General features: G+C 37.0%; 1 protein-coding gene across 5 annotated transcripts in view; it reads left to right on the top strand.

Annotated features, from left to right (window-relative positions):
- Positions 1-24,351, top strand: part of TENM2 (teneurin transmembrane protein 2) — a 924,727-nt gene that overhangs the window by 72,932 nt on the left and 827,444 nt on the right. For all 5 annotated transcript variants that reach the window (XM_088023682.1, XM_028102726.2, XM_088023681.1 and 2 more), the window contains one exon: positions 3,078-3,353. In XM_088023682.1, coding sequence (XP_087879808.1) covers positions 3,078-3,353 — 276 coding nt within the window. The remainder of the gene's footprint in view (positions 1-3,077; positions 3,354-24,351) is intronic.

Genomic DNA, 24,351 nt, shown 5'->3' with positions numbered 1-24,351 from the left:
GATTCTTTGATTAATGTCTCTTTCCTGATTAGACTGTAAATGTCATAGGCTCCATTTTTATAAGGCTCACTGTTATATCCCCAGTGCTTAGCACAGCACTAGGAACAATGAATATTTGTTGAATGATTCAATAAATGATAGATCCGTTTTTCCTTTCCACTGTGTATGTGGCTCACCAGCTTCATATGTTAAGCCAGCAAACTTGGAAAATGCTTGGGCCAGAACGTCTCCCAGGTACTTAGAATTAAGATTTCTATTCTTTGAGTTAGTTGAGGACAAAAGATACCAAACTAGGCATTGTGAGGAACGGGTAGCATTGGGGAACTGTGGTTCTATTGGAAGATGAAGATGAGGAGTTTAGAAGGTAATATTTTTGAGGAAACTGTTATGAATTTAGGTGAAAATCTGGCTTCCTATAAGCCATTGTGAACATAGTTACTTTTTCCCCCCAGTGGATTCAGTACCTTACCTCCAAGTTTCTTTACAATGTTGCTTGTTTGTGGCTTATGGGGCTGTAAACTTAAAGTTGAAACTCTTGAAATATGCTGTTTCTTAACATTTGTGGTTACTTTAAAAGTTGTGCAAATTTTACCTGATTTATGATGATCTCAAGTTTGTTTTAACAGAAAAAATAATACTTTAATTTCTTCTCATCAAGGAAATTTGATAACCAAAGAAGGGGGACTGTATTTATTCCATGGCTTTCCATGCCCTAGGCTTATTGCCTAGGACTTCGGGTACCCAGATTGAAAAGCACATGGGATGCTCTTAAAACTGAGGCTTCTTTCCTCACACAGATGTTTCTCTTTTCCTGAGGAGGTCTTTGAAGCTAGTTCCCGATAATGAGATGTGGGAAAACCATCAGGAAATTTGCCTTAATACAGACACACTCCGTTTCAAATGGAATCATATAGCTAAAAATTCCCACATGTGGAATAAAAACATGTGTGTTTTTGTTTGACTTGTTTTCATTTATTGTAGGAAAAGGAAACGTTGTATTTCATGCCTGTCCAGAGCAAACATGAGCTCTAAAAACAAGATGGGAGAATGCTCATATTCATTTACTGAAGACTGAGAAAACAAAAATAGAAAAGTATTGTAACATCAGACATATACAAACTTAACTTTCATTTTATAGACTACTAAAATATGCACTTTAGTGTACAATGATGAGACAGTACCTAATTACCAAGGATGCAAACTGGAACAGAGTGCCTGGGCAAGGGATCTCAGACAACATGATAAAATGTGCACAGGGAATAAATAATAGCACTTAGGACTGTGCTGGTGGCCATGAGGACTTCCCTCTTCCCTGCACAGTGAGCAGGAAATCACCCCATCCCCACAGGAAGTTTTGCTTGGGTTAGCTCTCCAATGAATAGGTTTCACTCTGCAGAGGCAATTATGTGTAAAATTGGGTTTGATCCCATTTACACAGCTAACTAAAGAAGGCTGTGGGACTTCAACGTGTAGCAAAGTTGGGAAGTAAAACCTCAGAATAAAAATACATGTCTATTACAAATTAAAGTCACATGACATTAATACAAACAGTTGCTTAACCCTTTCTAAAATAAAAGCTGAGAAATGATGCCATGTATGTGGAGTACCATAGAGTAGTTATGTTACATCGTAAGTTTGGAGATATGATTGATAGGGAATGACCCTAATATAATCAATAAATACAAAGTAAACCAGGGGTTTGGTGTTATTTATAAGGTTTTCCTCACTAATAGTACAAAAGTGCATTTCTTCACTGCATTTTCCCCATTGTCTATAACTTGGTTAAAGACGAAAAAATAAATCAGCTTTATATGTCAGTATATAGAATGTACCACATGATTTCATCTAATTTGCATCGAAAGTTTAAAATTTCTTGTAGGAAACTGTAAGAGTAAAGAACACAGATAGATAGAGCGTTCACTGTGCCAAAATGTTGCCAGGCTGGTTTTTGATTGAGACTGTTTCACACTGTAGAATGTGCAGATGCTTGGAATCTGCAGATGAGAGGTGTATCCTGGATCTGGATCTGCCACTTGCCTAGGAGTGACCTTGGAAATGGTCAACGTCTAAACTGCTGGGCTATTATGATATTTAAATGAGATGTAAAGCCTATACACGGTCTGCCCATGCCAAACACATGGTAACATATAAATGGTCAATAAATGCCTATTTTTCTGCTTCCCATTTGCGCACACATTCACTCTCCATGGGCAAAACCTACTTGTGGTTTTAAGTTGGAGACACTGTTTGATAATCATTTAAAAACATAAGGACTGACTCTTCATCCCTAGGATGCTGAATTAAATAATACATTACATAGTTTATTTTTTTTTAAAAGTTTGGTGTATATTATCACATGGAAGATACACAGTAATCCTGAGAGGAATTTAAGAGATTAATACCAAGATTTTACAGATGAGAAAACTGGGCTCAAGGAGTAGGAGACTTGCCACAGTGAGACTTACCAGTGGGAAGCTGGGACCAGTACCCAGGTCTCCCGGCCACCACTCACATTTATTGGAGGATTAAGGTTCTTTGACATGAAGACAGACTGCTCAAGGATCAGATCCATGTTTTGCTACAATCTAGATGTATGACCTTGGGTAAGTCACTTAAATTCTCTGTTCCTCTGTTCCTCAGTTTCCTTACAAAATGATTACAATAATATTATCTTCTTCATAAAGTTGTTGTAAAACTCAAGAATGTAAAATAGAAGTTGCCAAACAAAAGATGCCCAGAGCAAAGTAAGCGCTTGGTATACGTTCGCTATCGCTATAAATCCCATGTTTTTTCAGCTACATGTGCTACCTAGACAACAGTAAATGCTGTAACATTTTTGAAACAAAATCTGAGCATTCTGGCCTAGGGTTAAAATTAATCTCAGATGTTTACTTTTTTGCTCTCAAATTTACCCCAATATCCTCAACACTCTTGCTCGTATATTCCTGTATGCCATGGAAATCTGGTAGATTTTTTTGGATGGGGAAAAACACCTGTCTGCTCTTTGTAAGAATAAATTTCCACTTTGTAAGGCATTTCACAATTTGTAATCAGTCTCTCTGTTGCTGTCACCTTAGGAACTAACTTCACCCTTGCGGAACTGGGAATCTGTGAGCCCTCCCCGCACCGAAGTGGCTACTGTTCTGACATGGGGATCCTTCATCAGGGCTACTCTCTGAGCACAGGGTCTGACGCCGACTCCGACACAGAGGGAGGGATGTCTCCAGAACACGCCATCAGACTGTGGGGGAGAGGGATAAAATCCAGACGCAGTTCCGGCCTGTCCAGTCGTGAGAACTCAGCCCTTACTTTGACCGATTCTGACAACGAAAATAAGTCAGATGATGAGAACGGTAGGCCTGCTTCTTAAATACCTTTTCATGTTCTGGGTATGGCACAGTGTGGCGTTTGGGATGCCTGTTTTTTTAATAAAGAGGAGTATAAAACCATTCATTTTCTTTTAAATCGACCTTGTTTACCCACTCCGAGCTCGGGAAGAATAAACCAGGAAAACTCAAGCACACAAGAAATGAGGATAGAATTTTAAAATCACATTTTGACGATAACACGGTATGCAGGTATAGTCAGTTGGTCTTATTAGCAACTAAATTACATTGCAAAAGAGACAACTTGATAAACTATGACCTATACCTAGAAGATGTCCTCTCACCACAAGTTTCTAGGTCTTCGTATTGATTTCCCCTTCCCAGTAAATAGCAACCTGTTTTTTTTTTTTTTTTTTTTTTCCATGAAGATCTCTTAAGAATCCTACCTTATCTTAGACTTTCATTTCCAGGCGGCAATGCCTCATATCCGTATTGAAGATCAAACCAGGAACAGATGCTCTGGAGTTTAATAATGACAAATAGGAAGAGACTTGTCTTCAAAAAAAGTATTCTCTTCTCTCTTTACTTTTCTCCTTGGTACCCTATGTAGGTTAATGGCTTCCCACATCTTCTATCACAAATCACTATTGCTTATCCATCAGCTTTGTAGATGGGTTTTAATGAAACTTTGAAAATTAAATGCTTCCGATCATTAAGCAGTAAATATAGGGAAGCCTAAGCAAGTCATTAAAGAGATAAGGTGCTTATTTGTGGATTTCTTCGCGACTCAGAACTGTGTTTAGTCAAGAACATCTTTTAAAAGATAAATTGCATTAGGTACAGCTGATTTATGAAGAAAACATCAAATGCTCTGTGGTTTGTTATGAATATATTGTGTGTTTGCTGAAAGAATTGCCATTAAAATGTTTACAAACAGATCAGTTAAGAATGTTTATATAAAATATTATAAACTTCTACTAGAGCAGCTTTAAGTATTTTCTTGCATTTAAAAAAAGAAAAAGAAATTTGCAGGCGGACAGCTTGTTGTGAATGCGAAAGCATAGCTAAATATCATTTAATCTCAAAACTGTGTTGAAAAATACATCATTTCCTGGGTAAGTCGCATATATTCAAAAAGATGTCACTTTGTGGAATTTAAATTTGTGTTTAATTCTGAAATAATTTATTCTACTGTGGGGACAAGGAGATGTGTCTTACTTATGCCTCTGTTCATGTAGCTAATCAAGGTGTACTCTCAAGGAAAAATCTGTACTTGACTCCTTTTGAATTTTAACAAAATTCTGACACTTGGCACATTCAACACTCTAAGGCACTTATTTGATAGGAAATTACTTTTAGAAGTTTTCATAAAGGCATACATTGAATCCATTTACTGATGTACTTTTTCAACTCCGAGTGTGTCAGATACTATTTAAGTGGAGGCAGTATGATTGCCTAATAAATAAAATCACTTGCAATCCAAGAATTTATGGCACATTTTAAACAAGGTATTTTGGCAAATCTTCCATGGTGGCATTCTCAGTGGTCTCATGGGAACCATCTATACAAAATTTATGCAAATTGATAGACTCCCCACCCTCTCTTTTTAGACCTATATACATCTTAAAAACTTAACTGATAAGGAGTTTTCCAGTGAAGTAAAGGGAGCAAAAAAAAAAAAAAAAAAAAGCTTGCCTTGAATTCACCTAGAACTGTTTGGATAGGTGAATTTCGTAATGAATGATGTATTTGGTAGACCAAAAGTAGTCTCTTTTTTTTCCAATATTATTTGAAACATCACACTTGAACAATTTTCACCTCTGAGGAGTCTATGTAAATCCCTATATATGGATAGGAACTAACCCCTTAAATCTAGTGTCTCAATTTTTTCCTGTAACGCTAGTTATAAGGCAGTCAGAATCACATCAAGAAATCTGTACTCGGAAGTACTGAGCGATTCTTTTGTGCCTGCATCTGGCAGAGCACGAAGGAGGTAAGGAAGCCAGAGTTCAAGCTTCGGTGCTGGCTGGTTATTTTTAAATGTACAGATAAAAATGTGTTTCCTTTTCTCTTTTTTAAATGTTTCAGTATTCCACATAATCAGAAGATGTACATAATGCATGTTCGCTTCTCATTTGGGGCCAAGAATAAAAATAAGGAATCTGACACTCTTTAAGCAAATAAAAAGTGAGGCACAAGCCACTCTGCAGGCTGAGGTGTTAATTTCGGTAAACTTCTTGCTCTTTCTCTTTGATAAATTCGGTTTGGCTCACAAAGAAATCAATGCATTTTCACATCACTGACTTTATGAAGTTTGGGAATGTATTATCATATAGATTGACAGTTGCCCCACTGGTTCCACACCACAGCGTGGACACTTACAAAGCCATCATTAATTTCTCACACTTGTACCCCGCAATGGCTTCCTCCATAATAAACACTCTGTCCTTCAGAACCCAATCAATAACCTTTTAGGTATGTCTCTCTTGGAGAGGAAGTTAAAGAATCTATACTTTGAGAAAGAAACTCTCTGATTCAATTTTAGATTTTAAAGGTATGTGCTCACAAAATGCATCTTTTCTTTGTATCCCAGATATTTTCATTTCATGTTTATGGTGGGATCTTGGGATACCTCGATTTTCACAGTGCTTATTCAAAAATTGCCCTTAAAACATTCCAGTTGTGGTTTTGCTAAGCAAAGTTAGACTGTGAAGACAGACCTCAAAAACCAGATTCTCTTTCTATGATGTGAAACATGTATCCAGCCATCAGACGCATGTAATAAAAACTCTGCCTGCCAGAAGTTCTTCTTGCATGTGCCTGTGACACAGATAACCTACTAGGAGCTTGAAAGTCCCATCACACTGAACACATGATAAATGTGTCCTTTTTTTTTTTTCTTCACAGCTTGGCATCTTACAGTCACTGTATGTATGGCCCCCAAATTAACATTGTGCTGGCTGTGCTCGCTTTAAATAAATAACAACTCTCAGGTTCAAGTGGTTTTAACAGGTCATTTAACTCTATCTTTAAGTTAAGGATGGCTTAGTTAGAAAAGGCAGTGAGAGTTGAAAACAGCTAGGCCAAGTTTTTGCTTCTGTGTAATTTGACTGCATCTATAGAAAGAACTTCCTCAGTGACTTTAAATTAGAATCATCCCTTTTTTGGGGTAATAAATGTCCTACTTAAAATATGTCCTCTCTGAGGCCCTTTGTATCACCTGAGTTATGAAGAAAATGGGGCAGTCACTAATACACAAGAATAACTAATTGCCTCTTTAAAAATGCAGAATAGCACACACTGTAAAAAATCTGGTCTATGTACTCTTGACTCCCTTAGGCGGTTTCTTCACCTTGGGGACTTAAAATATCCTTGAGTATTTTTTTTTCAACATAATTCTAGTTTTAGTTATTTTATTAGGAATCCAGAAAGAAAAAAAAAAAGGAAAACACAAAGAAAAGTAGCTTGTCTATGGAATAGAGAGCCAGAAATTATAGAAAACTAAATCTGGCCTTGGTTAAAGAAGAAAATTTGCCTTCCCTTACCCTCTCTGCTTTCACCCAAAGTAAATAAGGACAACGTTCATTTTCATCTCTTGTCAATTGGGAAATTTATAATTCTCATAATATATTTTGAGTTTGAAAATATAAATGTTGGGTTAATTTCATTGCATTTCACAAAATGCATTTATAAAACAAGCTGGCTCTTGGCACATAATGAATTTGTGTAAAGTGCATTTGTGGAACATAGATTCTGTTAGATTGTGAGTCCTCTTGGCTGAGGTCTGCAAGTGTTCCTGCCTCTTGAGGAGGGCTTGAACCCATCCAGGTACTCACTGCATGTTAACTGAGGTATGAGGAATGAACTCCGAGGGGAGGAAGGATTTTCCTTAATACCAGGGACAATATCTATAGGTTATTGCCACCAACCACACTGCATTCCTTTATTTGTCATGTGAGGTAAGTTTCTCAAGTCTTCTTCCTTTCTCTTCAAAAAGCAACCCCTCAATAAATTCATTAGAGTGCTCTGTATATAAGCACATCCAAGACCTGCTAGTGGGTTTCTATTTCTGACCCACTCTATTACACTTACAGACTTTTAAGTTTATTTTGTTTTATAATCCACTCTACTCCTTTCTTCTTCCCCATCATCTCACATGTAAAATTTACAGAGAATGCCTGGAACAGATATAAAGACTTACTATAAGCACCAGATAATTATAGCCAAAGGCTCATAATTTTGCTCTTAAAGTCGAGAATAAGAATATTAAACAAGCTACAGAAATCATGCAGTAATACTTGACCGTACTTTTGATGTAGATACAGGGATGATTTCTTTTCCAGCCAAACTTTATGGAAAAAACTTCCATAGAAAGAAAATATTGTTTCAATTCCTTAAAAACAAAACAAAACAAAAAACATGGAAGAAAACAAAACAAACTTTAAATCCATTTTGATGACAATTATTTCAAATGGTATTTTTAAGCTTTATTTTTTTATACTTGCAAATTTGAAAGAGCAATATTTGTAAGGAATGTGAAGTGAGTCATCATAGATTGAAAAGTTAAAGACATGAGAGAGAAAAAAATCACCCATCAGAAGGTTCTCATCTTGTCTATTCCTAAATGAAAGGATGATATGATTTTAATAACTGCTCAAGTCCCTAAAAATTCAGATATTAGAGGCTATAGGGGCACCTTATTTTATGAAAGGTTTATTAACAAGAGTCTTAAATATATGATCATCGCAATGCTAAAATACAGGTGATAATAATATAGAACCAGGCGCAAAATTTAGGAATATCACATTGTCACTTGGCTTGGTACATTAGGAAGAAGTGGAAGGATGGATGTTTTGCAAAGGGACCTGTACGAGACTTTAGAGATTTAGGTTTTTGGCAAATGAAAGCAATGCTTACATTACTTAAAGGTAGAACAGATGACTTGAAAGAGTGTCAATACTACATGTTCCAGATCATAAACTTTAGTGGCATGGTTTTTAGTTATTTATATATTTCTTTCTTTCCTTTGGTGGTTTCTTTCATGTTTGTTAATGCTCCTGGGGGCTATCAAGGAATGGCACCATTCAATAAATACAATAAATAAAATGAAGCACTAAGCCTTACTTTTGGCAAGGGCAGCCTGATTATTACACGTGTAATCTCTAGGCCTTCAGGGAGACATTGCGCTTGGTGGATAATCACTCGGTTTTAAGCTGCTGAGTTCCTGATATCTGTACTTTCACTTCAGTTAAGCAGCAAAGGCAGTAACCGGGTGAGAGGCAAACTGTTTTTGTCACTTCACCATTGAAAGCCTCTCCACTCAGAAAACTCTTCACTTTTTTGCTTATTGTTCAGTGACTTTTCAGTTTAGTTGTTGTTCATCAAGGATCAAACTAAATTTACATTTGGGGGGAGAGACACAATCAAATACTAAAGCCATAAAGACAATGAGTTAAAGCTAAGGAAGTTGATAGTATAAATTTTCTATGGACAACTGCATCTGGATGAACCTGCACAAAATAAAATATGAAGCTAAAAAGGGGTTGTGAAGGTGTATGAGAAGTAATGAGACATTTCACTTACCTATTCTGAAACTAGGCCACAGTGAGGGGAAGGAGAAAATTTCAAGTAATAGATTTGTAAGTAGCATAGAAATTACGGACATGTACGTATGATGTATATATACTTATACCAAAGAGGAAAAATGTTACTTGTGTTTAATGTTGAGTATTATCTAGTCTAGCCGAAAGAACTACCTTGAAAATTGTCCTTCCCAGTTTCCCTAAACTCAGTTTGAGGGATGTTAAAGGCGTCCAAGTTCGAGGGAAGAGATTCACAGAATGGTCATTAACATAGAGGCTATGAACTGTAGTTCATGCGTTGTTTTATTTAGTCAGTCCAGTGTTTTAAAAATTTGACATTACGAACCAACATTTTTAAGTAGAAATTTTTATTGTTGGCTTCTTTCGAAGTATACAAGATCCAGTAACACTTGTCCAGCTTTCCTTCTGGACAAATTTGGTTAGAAATAGTCACCATGGTAGTTCTAGATGGGCCCATGTCATCTGGTTCACCTGGTTCACCTGAGTTCCCTTCAGTTTACTCCACTCATTTACAGTCTGCTTAGCCTTTGTAGCACTTGAGTTACCAACCTTGACCTATGTGCACCCTTCAGGGAAACCACAGACAATAAAAATGGTAGAGAGAAAGCCAGAAACCAGCAGTGTTAGCTTAATTTCATGTGTGCTTAAAATAGGGATATTTCTTGTTCTTTGTTAAGTTTGACTCATCTGGAAGATGGGCTTAATTTTGCTAGACCAAATTTCTAAAGTAATTTTAAGGTGTTCTTATAAAATTAAATCAAATGAAAATCAATTTAATGTGGAGATTAAGAAAGTAATTGTATGTGTGTGGGAGGGGACGGTGAGTGCATGAATCGCCAACCCCATCTTCTGCTATACTAAGAAGTTACAGTCAAAATTTTTGATTCTAACACATATACTTAAAGTTATTCTAAAGTGAAAGTATCTAGGTGGACTTTTAGGAAAGAGATGGAGGGAAAACCTACTTTAAAAACTTTAGCTATTTCAGCTGATTGAGGAAAACCCCAGGGCTTTTTAGGAGGAAACCATTTAAAGAGGAGGAAAATGACTTTGTACTAATTATGTTCAGTTTTGATCCGGCAAAGGGTTTATGGAGTCTGTTACAATGAAGTGGAAGACAATAAAGCAAAGGCTAGAAGAGGAAAATGCAGTGATATACAAAGGCCTCCAGTGCCCCAAGAGAGAAAGACTTGGAGCAATGTTGGATAATGCTGAGCTGGGAACAAAAAGTGGAAAACAGTGCTCCACTAACTCAGAAATGCTCCTCTACAAGTGGTTAAGCAGGATCCCTGAGTGTTGTTCAGGGATGGCTCTTGCTCAGATTGTAGTATACTCCCAGTTCTCGTAGCATCCCAAAGATATTTGCAAAGGAGAAAAAGTAATTGAAATACAAGCATGTTTACTAGTGGAAGGGGCTGAAATATCTCAGTTGGCATTCTTCGGGAATTCCATTCATGGAGGCTTACTCTGGCCTGAGGGGAATAGGAAAGATTGACACTACAGCAATATCTCTGCTTGTGTTAAACGTAAAAAAGAGGGGCATGGACTTACACAGAGAGTCCAGGCACAAGAGAGTTGGGAAGTATTTATTTTATGCAAGAAATACGCCATCACACATACACTGATCCAAAAGGGTCTTTGAAATTAATTTTACAAAGACAAAAATTGGTATTTATAAAGTAATGCATATTGGTTAAATATGTATATTTTTAAAAACACACATATAGGATTCTGACAAAACTATGTTCCTTTTTAATTAGAGTTGATGAAAAGTAGCTAAATAATCTCAGATGAGTGACAGTTTAATTTGGAGGATCCCTCTTTTATTTCTGAAAAGATTTAAGGATGGGCTGCTAGATGCTCAGCATTTCACAAAACCACTGTGTGTGTCTCTTTGTGTATCTGTCTGCCTGTTTTGGTTTCATTAGAGGAGGGGGAGGTCACTTGGGAGGAGGGCTATTATTGAGAAGGATAGACATCAAGAAATACAGACTGATCAAAGTCCAGGGAGATGATCACATAAGGCCATACACTAAAATGCCAAAATGAGTACTCTTGACATTGGGTAGTAGACAGTGTTAGGGGAAGGAGAGAAGGAAGACCTGTGCTGACCCTCTTTTGCCTTGAACTCCGATGGTCTTTGACCAAGGAGCATTCCCTTTAAAGCCTCAAGCCACTGTTCAGTTATGCTCCTGTCCACTCAAGTCGGAATGCATGTAAAAGGACCCGCTTTCTCTCTGTAAGAACTCTTCCCTCTTGGGAGCTCTCAACCAGTAGGAGTCTGTCAGAGGTATAATGTTTGCTTTGGTGGGGAGGCTGATTTTTTTGCAACCTAAAATATGTTCTTCTATGTCATTCCTCTCTTCCCAACCCTGATCTCTGCCCTTAGGACTTCAGGCTCAATCACCGCATCGGTGAGCTAATTTCTCTATTATTTCATTCCACCCTCTTGTTAAGATTAGTAGGATTAGGTTTTCAAAATCTGATTTGAGCATCATGGTTCATTGGGGTGCAAAAAATATTAAAATTTCTATTTATATTTACTTTTCTGTACATTTATCCTTTAAAATTTCTATTTTTGAGTATGTTTTATGCTGCATATATTAGTATATGTGCACATACACACACACACACACACACACACATGCACGCGCACGCACACACACACGATAGGTTATATAAATGCAAAAGGGTATACCTTGGATGTGCCTCCAAAAGTTTTATATTGATATAGGTGTGTGACAAAATGTTAAGTGAATATTGTTTTAGACATTTTATTTCCCAGGAGATGAAGTCAAAGCAGCCAGACTCTCCTTGGAATATTTGGAGAATCCATTATCTTGTGGCAACCTGTTAGATTGTCTTTCTTATTGTTCATAGCTATCTGTTCTGATCGTGCCTTACTATTTTTTTTTTTTGATGCCATTCCTCTTTTCTTCTCTCTTTCCTTTTTTTTGATGCAACTCCCTGTGCCAACTTTCATTTCTTATATGGATAGATAAAAATATGTACTTTGCTGTTTATTGAAGAAATCAAGCACCCCTATGCATTTATAGAGAAAATTTCCATCGACTACTTAGTAGGGAAATAAGAAAATAAACATTACCTGTGTCAGCAGACTGGTATAATAGGGACAGCTTTGAGGAGGTGGAGTTTTAATTAGGTTGTAAATGAGGGTTAGAGTTTAAGTGAGTGGAAATCAGATGATGGATATTCCCAATGAAGAAAAACCAATGTGTATGGTGGCTGGAGGATAGGAAGGTGATGTAAAAATGATGATGATTTTTCAGGAATATTCCTTTCCATCAAATTCCAACTCTAGTCAGACTAATGGGAACATAGTGATTTTTACTGGACTCTAGTAGAAATATATCAACAGATATGTAGGGACTAGATGACCAAGAACTTTGACTTTCATCCTAAGGAAATAAGGTCTGACCAAGAAGACATGAGAGAATTACTGGAAGTCTCTTCAAGCAGAGACTGTTATGTTTTAGGAAGCATCCAATTAAAGCGCACATGTACACACACAGATGTTTGGACAGGAAGGTAAAAAAATTACTGGTGATATCAGAGAAGAGAACAATAATCCAGGTAGGAAGCCATAAGAAATTCCTGGATTACAGAGGTTCTGGTTCCTGCTTTTTGGTGTTTCCAGAGGAGAAATTAACCCCTGACTAGCGACTAGCATATGAATGGCGCCTATAGTTAAAATACAAAAATTTGAAAAGCATCTAATTTGAAGCTCACGGAGTACAGGGAATATTCCTGATGGTTGTCTATGGTGCTTACACACACAACACAGTGTTACAACAGTCAGATGCAGCATTTATACTACTGAGTCAAATGATCAAATAATAGCATCTAGGGGCACCTAGGTGCCTCAGTCGGTTAAGTGTCTGACTTAGGCTCAGGTCATAATCTCTGGGTCCTGAGATAAAGCCTCATGTTAGGCTCTACACTCAGCGGGGTGTCTGCTTGTCTCTTTCACCCTTCCTCTGCCCCTCCCCCCCCACTGGTATTTGTGCTCTCTCTCGCTCTCTCTCAAATAAATAAAATCTTTAAAAAAACTAAAAGCATCTAATATTGTTATGTACAAGGAAAACAGGTCATAATGTTATTCTTACAGGAACAGGTGGTGTGTTGTTGTTGATTAACAGTTTCTTGAAGATTCTTTCTGTTTCTATGTCCATATTGCTTCTCCTGGAGTCATATATTCATATACTTTGTTATAAGTTCTCTTGTAACTTATAATAGTGAAGTGATGTCTGCCTTCTCATCCCTAAATTTATGTTTTTATCTCGGGGCACCTGGGTGGCTCAGTTGGTTAAGCGACTGCCTTCGGCTCAGGTCATGATCCCAGGGTCCTGGGATCGAGCCCCACATCGGGCTCCCTGCTCCGCCAGAAGCCTGCTTCTCTCTCTCCCACTCCCCCTGCTTGTGTTCCCTCTCACGCTGTCTCTCTCTCTCTCTCTCTGTCAATTAAATAAATAAATAAAATATTTAAAAAAAATAAAAAAATAAATTTATGTTTTTATCTCTCAGATCTTTTAAAAGTCAGACTTGACAGGAATATATTTACCTTTCTTTCAAGCTTTCTACTTGTCTTTATTACTCTCACTTTTTCTTTTTCATTAAGTTCATTCTTTATTTTTAAATTCCCTCATTTTTAACTGTTAAAGTATATTTTATTGTTTTTGTCTAGCCTTTTAATATGGGTACTAAGTTTTAGTACTTTCAGTCTTCCTTATTTAATAAGAATGAATATATTTGCCAGGTCTGTAACAAGAAGTGGTGTCCTGTCCCATGCTTTCTGAGGAGTCCTAGCCATCTAGACTCCCGAAATAAATCCCAACATTACCAGTTTTTCACTTTAGTACTAATAATTATTGAAGGCCAAATTTTTATCATTAATATTTATGATGTCCAGAGTAAGATATATATATTTTTTTTATATGGTTATATAGATTAACATATTAATACAATACATATGTACTATATACAAATATATATGTCTAAAATACATAACATAAATATGTAACAAGTAAGAAAATATGTTGCGTATGATATTAATAATTTTGTAGAGCTGGCATCATGATTTGCATGCCCTACATAGCCTTACTTTTTTCAGTAAATATAAACATTTTCCCATGGCATTAAATGTTTTCTGCAATAATTAAGGGATACATAGTACTCCTTTAGCATAATACCTGTTTTTCAAATTTCTTTTATAAGACATTTAACTTATTTTTATTTTAGAAGCAGTAAAGAACAGTGTGATGAATAAAATCCTTACAGCTAAATTCCTGTGCACATTCCTAATTCTCATCTTATAATAAATTCATGAAAAATTTAGACATACATGGCTATGCAAAATTGTAATTCTTTTCAACAGTTTCCTGATAGGAAAGTTTATGCTTGCACCAGCACTGTCTGAGAATCATGTGGGACACAGACTGGTGCTCAGGAGTCAATGGAAACTATCTCAATATTTTTTCTATTTCTTGATGAAAATATATTATGGTTTTCATTTTTCTGAGTACGGGTGAGGCTGAGCAACTCTCCATGTTATATTAACTGTTTGTATGTCTTATTTTATGATTTGTATTTCTTCTCCAGATGAGACTATGTTGGATTATTCCTCTCATTTTTTAGTTTGTCTTCATTTTTACAACCCACAGAGTAAGTCCTGTTGTACTTTGTTATCTATACATATGGCTTAAAATCTTTATTTACAGGTGTGAAAATCACTTGGCTACATTCTCAAAATTATGCAGCTTGGCAACTTGTTTCCTATAGGATGGAACACTACATATATATATATATATATATATTGCACACATACACATACATATATACATACGTAATCTTGACCTGGAGATCTCAGAAATTCATTTAATCCATCAGACTAAAGCTAGAAAACAATTTAAAATGGTTGCATTTACCAAAGAAAAATAACTAGCTCTTTGTAGGATAAAACATTTTTTTCCATATTAAATATTTCAGCTGTTGTTCAGAATGCAGGACTTTATTTCAGATTGTTAATTTATAACAAACCGAGGATAGAATTGCATTCTACATGATGAAAGGAAATTCACATCTGCTAAGACAATCTGCAAGGCACCTTGAGGAGATAGAATCGAGTAAATGATGTATTAAATATTCTTAAAACTTTCTCCATCTATATGGTGCCTTTGATTCAATGAGGATAGTAATCATAAACACAGTGGTATCCCAGCTATTGGTATTTTTACAAAATAGGTAGTTTTGCATGCAAGATAAATATCTCAGTATATAAAGAAAAATCTCTGAAAATAATCATGTGGAAGCAATTACTATTATAATAAGCATATGGCTCTGCTAATATAGAGCATTGCTTAATAATTGATGTTATAGAAATAAAAGAGTAGAAAAAGTTCTATATTCTGGGGCATCCCTTTGTACATTCAGAATGGAAAAGACCCTAGTGAAATGCAGAACAATTAAGAGAATACAGGCTGTCTTCCACTTCCGCTGATACACATCTATGGCTATGAACAAAAAGGCACATTGGGAAGGCAGGAAGTATACAAATCAACTTAATCTGTCCCTTTGTGGTATTTCATGCCCTCCACAATATAGTCCAATTTTATGTTTTTAGCCCTTGCTCCCACTTCTCCTCTAAATATATTTTCAGTTCTAGCCCAACTGGGCTACGTATTTTTTCCAGAGCATATTCTTTCCTCCTCTGTGTCTTTGTTTGTACTGTTGCCTTTGCTTTGACTACTGTCCCAAACCCACCCACCTATAACATTCCCATACATTGTCAAAGAATTATCTAAGAGGCCAAATCCTCTTGGACTTGGGCTCAAGACCATTCTGGTCTCTTTAACTATATGTGAACTCCTACACCTTTGGATTCTTTAGCATTTCATTTATCCATTTCTTTTGGAAGTTGGGGGAAATGGTGTAGCCTTTACCAAGGTAGAGAAGTAAATGATTTGAGATTCATTTGAGAGATAAAATTTACAGAACTTGCTGGTGGTTTGAATGTAGGAGATGATGGATAAGAGCTGTCAAGGATTTCTGACTTTGGCAATTGGATGGATACCTAGGTATTCAGACAGGAAATACTTGGCGAGGATAGAATTGAGGGGTTGACCACGAGTTCCATTTTGGATATTGCTAAGTAACATGAGATATTCAAGTAGAAAGGTAATGTGGATAAATGTGTAATTTTTAGGAATGGAACCTAGAGGAGAGGTCTGAACTGGAGACATCAATTTGAGAATGAACATCAGAACAGTGGTTTATAGATATCTCTGGAAGTAGATGAACTCACACAAGGAGAAAGGGAGAGAGAGAGAGAAGAGTAGAGGACCAGGAGCAAACTGAATAGCTCTTAATACTTGGATGAAAGACAAAGAACATACAAAGAGACTGAAAGCATACTGACTTGCACATAGTTCTGTATTCATTCTTGCTTACGTAATTTTCATTAAGGCTCCTAATGGATTCCAGTTTTGGTGTGGCTGCATAATCTCTCAACCCAAAGTCGTTTTGTTTCTTTTCTCTCCATGACTGCTGTTTTAATTAAAGGGGGCAAAACTGGATGAGCTTATACATTTCAGGGGAAAGAGAGAAAGAAATTCATTTAAAAAGGGATAGTGGATCAGGAACATAATTAAGTGAGATAGACTTCCCCATATGCGTGGTAAACAGGTCTCTAGGGTAGTTTAAATGTGTTGAGTAATGAGTAGCAACAACACTTAAGTATAAACTTTTACTGCATTCAGAGTATTTATTGAGCACCTACTATGTATTATGCTTAGGATATATCAGTAGCAAACTGGAAAAAAATTCCCTACCCTCTTGGAACTTTAATTTCACTTGGAGAGATAAACAATAGAAAATGACTGAATGAATGAGAGAGAAAGAAAAGAAAGGAAAGCAAGGGAAAAGGAGGAAAGGAAAAAAGGGAGGGAGGGGAGAGAGAAAGAGAGAAGGAAGGGGAAAGAAGGAAGGAAATAAAAACTATACAAAATGCTGACAAATGTTACGGGAGTCTGTGTTTGCACTTTTGCAGTATTAGACTGGGGGGTGTCAGAGAAGGCTTCCTTGAAAAGCCAACATTTGAACAAGCCAAAACTTAAAGGAGTCAAGGAATTTAGCTGTGAGGGAATATTGACTATGCAGATTTCTGGGGATATGGAATCCCAGGCAGATAGAAGAGCTAGTTCTAAGACCTTAAGGCGGGAGTATTCCTGGTGCCTGCAAGCAAACCAAGGTGATTACACCAGAAAGCAAAACTGGGAAGAATAGTAGGACGTGAGGACAGAGGCAAAGGTGGAGCTAGCTCACATAGAGCATCATAGATCATTTTAAACTACGGCCTTTATTCTGAGGAAAATGAATATCCATGCAGAGTTTTGAGCATAAGAGTGACATGATCTGACTTGCCATTTAAAAATATCACTCTGGCTGTTGTGTTTAGAAGAGAGGCAGGGGTGGGGAGACCAGTTGGGAGGCTATTGCAGTGACCAAGACAAAAGATGACCGTATCTAGGACCAATGGATGTGGTGATAAATGGTCTGATTCTCAACATATTTTGAAGGTAGAGGTAGTAGTATTTACAGATATATTGGCTGAGAAATGTGTGAAAAAGAGAAGTCAAAGATGACTCCCAAGTCCTTTGCCATTTTGTAATTGGGTTATCTGGTTTGGGTTTGTTTGTTGATTGTTTGTTTGGTTGTTTTGTTGTTTTTCTATTGAGTTGTAGGAGCTCTCTATATATTTTTTATATTATCCCTTATCAGATATATAACTTGCAGATATTTCCTTCCACTTCATAGACTGCCTTTTCACTCTGTTGATAGCTCCTTTGCTGTTCAGAAGTTTTTTTTAGCTTGATGTAGTCCCATTTGTCTAGTTTTGCTTTTGCTGCCTATACTTTTAGTATCCTCTTCAAGAGATGATTGCCAAGACTAATGTCATGACTTTTTTCTGTATGTTTTTTTCTAGGAGTTTTACAGTTTCAGAACTTATTTTTAAATCTTTAATCCATATTAGTTGATTTTTGTGTATGGTGTAAGATAAGGGTTCAGTTTCATTCTTTTATATGTGGATATCCAGTTTACCCAACACCATTTATTGAAGAGACTGGCCTTTCCCCATTGTATATTCATGGCACCCTTATCAAAGGTCAATTGACCATATTTGGGTGGACTTACTTCTGAGCCATTGTCTATATATCCATCTTTATACCAATACTGTAATGTTTTAATTACTGTAGTTTATATTTTGAAATCAGGAAGTGTGATGCCCCCAGCCTTGTTCTTTCTCAAGGTTGCTTTGGCTAGTTGGTGTCCTTTGTGGTTCCAAATGAGTTTTGGGATTTTTTTCTATTTATGTAAAAATTATCATTGGGATTTTGATAGGAACTGCATTGAATCTGTAGATTGTTTTGGGTAGTATGGACATTTTTTAAATATTAAGTCTTCCAGTCCATGAACATGGAATGTCTTGCCATTTATTTGTGTCTTCTTTAATTTCTTTCATCAGAATTTTGTAGTCTTCAGTGTGTATATCTTTCACCTATTTGATTAAGTTCATTCCTAAGTATTTTATTCTTTATGATGCTATTATAAATGGAATTATTTTCTTAATTTCCCTTTCAGATAGTTTGTTGTTAGTATATAGAAACACAACTGATTTTTTTCATCTTCATTTTGTGTCCTTCAGCTTTCCTGAATTCATTTATTTCTAACAGGTTTTTTTGTAGAGTTTTCGGCATATAAGATTATGTCATCTGCCAACAGATAATTTTACTTCTTCCTTACAAATTGGATGCCTTTTATTTATTTTTCTTGCCTAATTGCTCTGGCTAAAGGTGAGAGTGGTCATTCTTGCCTTGTTTCTGATCTTAGAGGAAAAGCTTTCAGTTTCACCAAAGAAGATATGCAAGCCAACAAGTATATGAAAATATGGTCAACATCACTAATAATCAAGGAAATACAGATAAAAATCACCATGGGATATCATCTCATACTTGTTAGAATGGCTGTTAGCAAAAAAACAAAAGATAAAAACTGTTGGCAAGGATGTGGAAAATTTGAACAACTAAAGATTTGAACAACCAAGATTCAAACAAAAATTTGAATCTTATACACTATTGGTGGGAATGGAAAATGGTATAACCTCCATCAAAAACAGTGTGAAGTTTCCTCAAATAATTAAAAATAGCATTGCCATATGATCTGGCAATCATACTTTTGGCTATTTGCCCCCCAAAAATGAAAATCTGTATCTTAGATATTTGTGCCCCATATCTGTTGCAGTATTATTCAGTGTAGTCAACATGTAGAAGCAATCTAAATGTCCATTGATGGATGAAGGAATAAAGAAAAAGAGCCACGTAGATATAATGAATATTATTTAGCCATAAAAAATAAGGAAATCCTGCCATATATAACATGGATGAACTTCACAAACATTATGCCAGTGAAATAAGCCAATTACAGGAGAAACACTGCACGATTTCATTTATATGACGTATCTAAAAATAGTAAAACTCATAGAATCAGAAAATAAAATAATGGTTGCTAGGGCCTGAGGGCAGGAAAAATGGGGATTTACTGTTCAGTGGGTATAAAGTTTCAGTTATGCAAGACGGATAAATTCTAGAGATCTGTTGTACGACTTTGTTTTTATAGTTAATGATACTGTTCTTTGCACTTAAGGATTTGTTAAAAAAGTGATCTCAAGCTATCTGTTCTTACTACACTAAAAAATAAATAAATAAAAGAAGAAGATGATGCCTAATTCTTTGGCCTGAGCAACGAGATGTATGGATTTTCTGCCAACAGAAATGGTAAGTTCCATTAACTGAAACTGGAGTGAAACAAATTTTGGAGTGGAAAGTAGTGAAAGACTGGATGTGGTGGCATTAATAGAGAACAGGATGACAAGAACTAAAGACACAAATAAAAACAATTTCCATGAGTTTTGCTCCAACTGTAGGAAGGGTCAAGAGAGTTCTTGTTTTCTTCCTAAATAAGAGAGAACTATATATGTGTGTAATGGTGAGAATGATCCACTAGAGAATGAAAGATCTATTGATAAAAGATGAAAGGATAAGATCTCTTTCATAAGTGCAAGAGGATAGAAAATTCATCTGTTGTAAAGGGAGAGAGCAGTTTATGGTAGATGGATAGATACATGATGGAATTCTGTGGAATTTCTCCAGTGATTGCTTCTGTCTTTTCAGCAACGTATGACCTATGGTCATCAGCTGAGACAGAGGATGGAGAGGGAGGTGTTAAAGAGAGAAGTGTAAAGAAGTTACTAACAGAGGACACTGTTCTTCACTACTCTTCATGGTCAGTGTGTGTGTGTGTGTGTGTGTGTGTGTGTGTGTATTTTGATCCATATTTTATTAACAAGTACAGGCACAAAGTAGGTAGAATTTGATTTAATTGAGGCTATGGTTTTTACCAAGCCAATACCAAATACCAAAAAGCAATAGAGGGGCAAGTGAGTACAAGGAGTAATTATAATGATTACAACTCACCGTGAAAGTTAAGCTAAGGATGAGAAGTGGGTGAGAGAAGGTCATAAAATAAGTTGATCAGGGATGCCAGTGGGTATCAAAAGACTAATGAAGTCAGGTTCATTAGTTCATACCCCTGAGCTTGGAAGGTAGACAGTGGGGATTAGAGAGTGGGTTGAATGAAATTGAGATTGAGGAGGGATTGTAGTTATCAACAATGAGAAGGTAAGACCATGAACATGCGTAGCTGAGTCTGGATGGAAGAGAAGAGCAGTGGCAAAAGCATTTCAAAGAAATGAAAGTGAAGGTTTTAGAAGATGACCTACGTGTGTGCTGAAATGGCCACCACAATGGTAAGTGACAGAGAGCCAGGAATTGAATTTATCCAGACAGAGGAGGAATAATGGCAGGGCTGAGATATGGTATCTGTGAATGAAGGATAATGTGTGTTATGATCAGATGTCTAAACTCAAAGTTGAGGATATTTGCAGAGCATTGAGGGAATGTGGTTTACCAGTGACAAGGAGCAAGTCCCTTTTCCCATCTGCAGTCCTAGTAGTATGAGGGCACAAGAAAGAACAACCGCTACCACTTGAGCACACTTCAGGGGGAGCAATGTCCTTAGGGAGAGTAGGTTTTCTACTGGAGCAAGAATGTGAAAGAAGCATTTGGGGAAATGGTTGAATTTTTTTTCACTAATGAAGTACATAAAAAGGGTTTAAGGTAAATAATGAGGGCAAGGCTTTGGATGTTCGGGTAAGGAGAGGTAGATCTCTTGAGCCTCTCTTAATCCCTGATGATGGGATTAGATGGATCAGGAGAGGTATGGTTTAATCCCAGTGTGTAGGGTCACTGTTGATCTTAAATAAATATTTCTCTCATTTAAGGCAGTGATCAACGTGTGATGCTGGAGAAAGCACAGGGTCACCCCTTATTCAAAATAAATGGTGGTCCTTGGGAAGTACACACCATTTGTAATACTTTGTATCATAAACTCTGTGAGTCTAGGACATGTTGGGGGCAGGGTAGCGTGGCTATTAAGTACAGATAGACAAGGGTCTGAGACCTAGCTCTGTTTTTTATCAGCCCTTGCCACATTACCACTAAGCTCTTGAAACCCTTGTATCTTTTTCTATAAAATGGGGATAATAGTTGTACCTCTCCCTTATTCTTATAATTATTAAATGAGATGAATTATATAACATGGTTAGCAAAGTGCCTGGCACATGGTAGACACTCCATGTCTACTACTGATTATTCGTATATTAGTGTTTTTAAAACAGTTTTCTTTGTCGCCACATTTAATCAATTTAGACTGCTTTTAAAGCTTATAGATTTATCACATGCAAGTGATTTGACATGATTTCTGATGTCTCCTTCATAACCCTTGGCTATGGTCATTGGATGCAAATGTAAATCCCTGTTCTTACATTGATCCTGCAGTAAAAGTGATGGGAATTAGATCATTTTCACTTAGCGTAGCCATCCTCTTTTTCTGGGAACCTGTCATGAGTGGGAGATCTGCCTTGTATATCAAAAAGGGACGATAAAGGGTGATTTCATTTGTGCTTTCATTTTGTTTTTCAAGGAAGGGGAGTTAAATATTAATTAAGAAGTCTAATCCAGTAAATATGGAGATGCAACCATCCTAGATTCACAGAATTTATGATAAAAGGAGCTGTGAAAAGGATCAAAGCCAATAATAAGCCAGGATGAGCAGAGTGAGGGGCAGAGCAAGATGCGGGATGAGATCAAACCATGCAAGACACCCAATCAGAGTCTGCAATGCTGAGTACCTTTAACTACAGGAGGGCACTGTAGCACCGCTCCTCCTGAATACCAGTCATCAAACATTTATTGAATATCTACTACATGCTGGGAACTGGAAATAAAAAGATAAATTTCACATAATCCCTGCCCCCAAGTAATCCACATCCTAGCAGGAAGAAAGAGACCTAAATGGTGACAAGAGGTGGCATAGCGCAGTAATTAAGCACATTTCTTTGAAATGAGACTGTCTGGGTTTAAAGCGCAGTTCTGCCACTTCCTTGCCTTTGGGACATGGAAAATTACTTCATCTCTCTGAACCCGAGTTTCTTTATTGGTAAAATGGAAGTACCTACTCATGGATTTGTTGTGAAGAGTAAATGAGTAAAATGTTGAAATGGGCTTAATTCAGTGCTTACTATCTAATATGGGCAATAATACATAATATTATAGGCAGTAATACATATTTTTACATGAGTAAAGATTTCACAAAGAAGTGAATATTGGGGCTTGGCTTTGAAGCTAGAGGAAGATTGTTCCAGTCAGCAAAGAGAGTGGGTGACATCTTGAGCTGAGGGTACACTAGAACTGTAAATTCAGAGGTGTGACTACACTGATATGGTTAGGGAATGAAGAATGGCCTCATAATGGAGAACAGAATAGTGGGCTAGGAGAGAAATTGTAAGTAAACAAAGAGAAGACTGGCAAGATCGGCATGGGCCAGCTTTTGGAAAACAGAATAGCATGGCAAAGCATTTTGACTTCACCATATAAGCCAGTCGGGGGCCCCTGGAAGTTACTAACAAAAGAGTGGCTTGATCAGATTTGTTTTTTAGAAACACCGCTCTAAATGTAAAATCTATATTGGGAGAAGGAAGGCTTGGGCCAGAAAGAGGAATGAGAGAGTGAGAAGGCTGTCAATAACAGTCCCACCTAAGGCAGTGAGAGTGATGGGAAGAAAGTGTGAAAGCAGAGTTCCCCGACATCGACAGTGGTGAACAACTGACTGGAGTGGGCAGAGCCGGGCCACGAGTGGGCTGATTCAAGCATGATTCGGAGGGCAACTAGGATAGGTAAGTTAGGAGAAAGTCCATAAATGACACAGAGGCAGGAAGGGGAGAACATCTGTCGGGGAGACAAGTTGAGTTTGGGAAAATATGGAGGTTGGATTTTCCTGGACTACTGTATGAAGATATGAAATAGGCACTTAGAAGAGTTTTAATGTAAATAAGGCAGAGTGTGAACCTGGAAACAGAGATAAGGAAACTATCACCCTCTCTCAACTGTCAACTCTAAGTGGGGCTATGTCAGGGGGGTAAGCTCTCTGGGACAGGAAATGTAGAGTGACCAGGGCCAAGGACAGGAATTTAGAAATGCTGCCTTTTAGGGGACAGTCCAAGGAAGATGAACCAGCAAAATTGATGGAGAAAGGGTGCTCAGAAAGAAGAGGGGTGAATCTGTTCTCTTCCTGGAAGAAGAGACCATGAAGAAGAGCAAGGTCAACTCTGCCATAAGCTGCAAAGTGTTTAATTAGGTTGAAGAATGAGGAGAGGCCTTTGGTTTTGGCATTGATAACATTTGACGGAGCATTCTGGAGTGAGGCAGTTACAGATCCTTGATTGGAATGGCTAATGGAGAGAAGAATGTAATGTTGCCATTTGCAATAATGTAGATGGAGCTCGAGAGTACTGTGCTAAGTGAAATAAGCCAGAGAAAGACAAATACCATATGATTTCACTCATACATAGAAATAAAACAAACAAGCAAAGGGAAAAGAGAGAGAGAGAAGCAAACCAAGAAACAGACTCTTAACTGTAGAGAACAAACTGGTGGTTACCAGAGGGGAGGAAGGTAGGGGGATGGGTGAAACAGTTGAGGGGATGAAGGAGTGCACTTGCCGTGATGAGCAGTGGGTGATGTATGGAAGCCTTGGACACTATATTGCGTCCCTGAAACTAATAATTACACTGTATGTTAACTGTACTGGAATTTAAAGAAAGACAAAAAATTAAAAAAAAAAACTCACTAACAAATTACTTTTTGTTGTAGGTAGTTTTGACTTTTTTTAGTTCTAACTAGAGTTTATCTTTGTCATTTCTCTAATGGTAGAAACTAAGGTGGACATAA

The sequence above is a fragment of the Eumetopias jubatus genome, unplaced genomic scaffold (genome assembly GCF_037043125.1).
Source record: "Eumetopias jubatus isolate StellerSeaLion01/CBP00866 unplaced genomic scaffold, mEumJub1_p1.0 scaffold_5, whole genome shotgun sequence".
Classification (NCBI taxonomy): domain Eukaryota; kingdom Metazoa; phylum Chordata; class Mammalia; order Carnivora; family Otariidae; genus Eumetopias; species Eumetopias jubatus.
Note: the sequence above shows the minus strand (reverse complement) of the source record. Positions and strands in the feature narration are given on the sequence as shown.